The sequence below is a fragment of the Montipora foliosa genome, chromosome 2 (assembly GCF_036669935.1).
Source record: "Montipora foliosa isolate CH-2021 chromosome 2, ASM3666993v2, whole genome shotgun sequence".
NCBI classification, from domain to species: Eukaryota; Metazoa; Cnidaria; class Anthozoa; order Scleractinia; family Acroporidae; genus Montipora; species Montipora foliosa.
Window position 1 is genome coordinate 16,791,027 of NC_090870.1, and position 1,762 is coordinate 16,792,788.

Below are 1,762 nucleotides of genomic sequence, written 5' to 3' on the forward strand. Positions count from 1 at the left end.
CAGGGAATTGAAAAGAATTCTTGCTCTAAAATGAGGCTTGGTAGGCTAATTTGCACGTGGACAAAAAAATTATAAATGTGACCGCCATTTATGAATAAGGTCTATTGACCCCTGATTGGCTGAATGCACCACTTTCACATTCAGTTGGTTCCTCATTTTGAGCAAAACAACTTTGTCTTCTTCCAAGTTTGTTTTTAATATACATTTGTAATTATTTGCATTCCATTTGCTAAAATGCCACATGATAAAGGATCAAGAACAAGATACTCCAGAAGTTGAACTTTTTAGTGATAAGAGGAAAAGCAAAAGATTTTTTTCCTTAAATTAAAAAGCTTAAACTTTGGGTCGACTTCCATGGCTCCCGGCGTAGCGAGATTGTGAGGTTCAAAATCAAAAGGATTCAAAACGTCAAGGGCTTTCACTTTTCTACCACGGCATTTTGCAGTTCACCAAAAAAATTCACAGAACAAGTTGCCATTGATGGGAGGAATGAATTACTCAAACTTGGTGGAAGAAGGTCTTTCTGTGGACAAGCCGTTTGGTTTTTTTTTTTTTCGGATGCATGTTTTTAAGTGGATGCGTATTTTCAAGAGGTAGAAACCTCAACAGCAAAGGTGAATTAAATAAGTTGAAGCTTAGCAGTTGGTTAAACCGTTGTTACTTTTTCTCTCGAGTGGATGCACATAACAATCATCTATGGTATATTCGTTTTGGACGTAAAGAAGTACACTAGTTGCCTTGTTCGTCTGTTTGCTTACTTTGCTTGTGAGCAAACGAGTGTTTTTACTCTGCTTGGCTGATTGTTTTTCGTGGTGGATCAACAATGTTGAGAAAAATTTGCCTTTGATGTTATTAACAAGTAATGCCACGAGGTCAATCTCAGCAACTTCTGAAACCACAAGTACTGCTAATCCTTAATTTTACTCGGCCCCATGCGATTTCCTATACTCATTTTTGATTTCTGGACTGCCGGGCATTTTTTAGTAATTTACAAACCTTGGACTGGCCAGCTGCTGATCAGCGAATTTACGTGGAAGAGTTTCATACATAAGTTTCTCTTAATAAAAAAACTACAAATATGCAGCGCGACTTCACCACATAAGTGGGGCAAACAGATATTTCAAGTGAGCTCGGGGATTCTCTCTGCAGATACCGGAAAATATTGTATATTTAGCAGTTGGGATTAGTCTTCATTTAGAGTTGTTTTGTTTTCTGTCTTTTTTTTCCTTTTCTTTTGCGTAATATCTGCTCCGGTAACCCTGCAAAAGGAACCCAAGTGAGCCGGCGACGAAACCATCAATCGACAGCAAGTACAGATACTATATCAAAAGAAGCAGATTAAAGACTAAATCATAACACTAGAAAGTAAAAAATAAGTAACATACGCGTACCTCTCTCCACCAAGCCCGATAAAGATTCATTACCCTACGTCTAGATTCAACATGGCTCGTAGAAAGAAGCGGTTTAAACACTGTTTTCCCTGCAGTTTGCGCAACTTGTTTGGCAGCCATCTTGAGACGCACCGGGAAGAACCATGGGAAAAAAACTTGACTGCTAGAGCCAGTTTCCCCAGTGTGTGGTAATTGTAGAACCGCTTTGCGTGCGTACGTGGGTCCCTGTGGTAAAATGCTGGCTGGCTGGTCACTAATAGGTTTTTCGGGATCCGGGATTTGGCTTATTTCAAGGCCGGGATTGGGGATTTTGAAAGAAAAGGGGGACCGGGACACGGGATTTGGCGATTTTTAATAACAGGCGGGAATCG

General features: G+C 40.0%; 1 protein-coding gene across 1 annotated transcript in view; it reads right to left on the minus strand.

The window, feature by feature from the left end:
* The window catches only part of LOC137992572 (NADH dehydrogenase [ubiquinone] 1 alpha subcomplex subunit 6-like), a 4,971-nt gene extending 3,439 nt beyond the window's left edge, over positions 1-1,532 (minus strand). The window contains exon 1 of the mRNA XM_068837969.1: positions 1,392-1,532. Within this exon, the coding sequence (XP_068694070.1) occupies positions 1,392-1,511 (120 nt within the window). The 5' untranslated portion in view covers positions 1,512-1,532. The remainder of the gene's footprint in view (positions 1-1,391) is intronic.
* Positions 1,533-1,762: the final 230 nt, after the last annotated feature.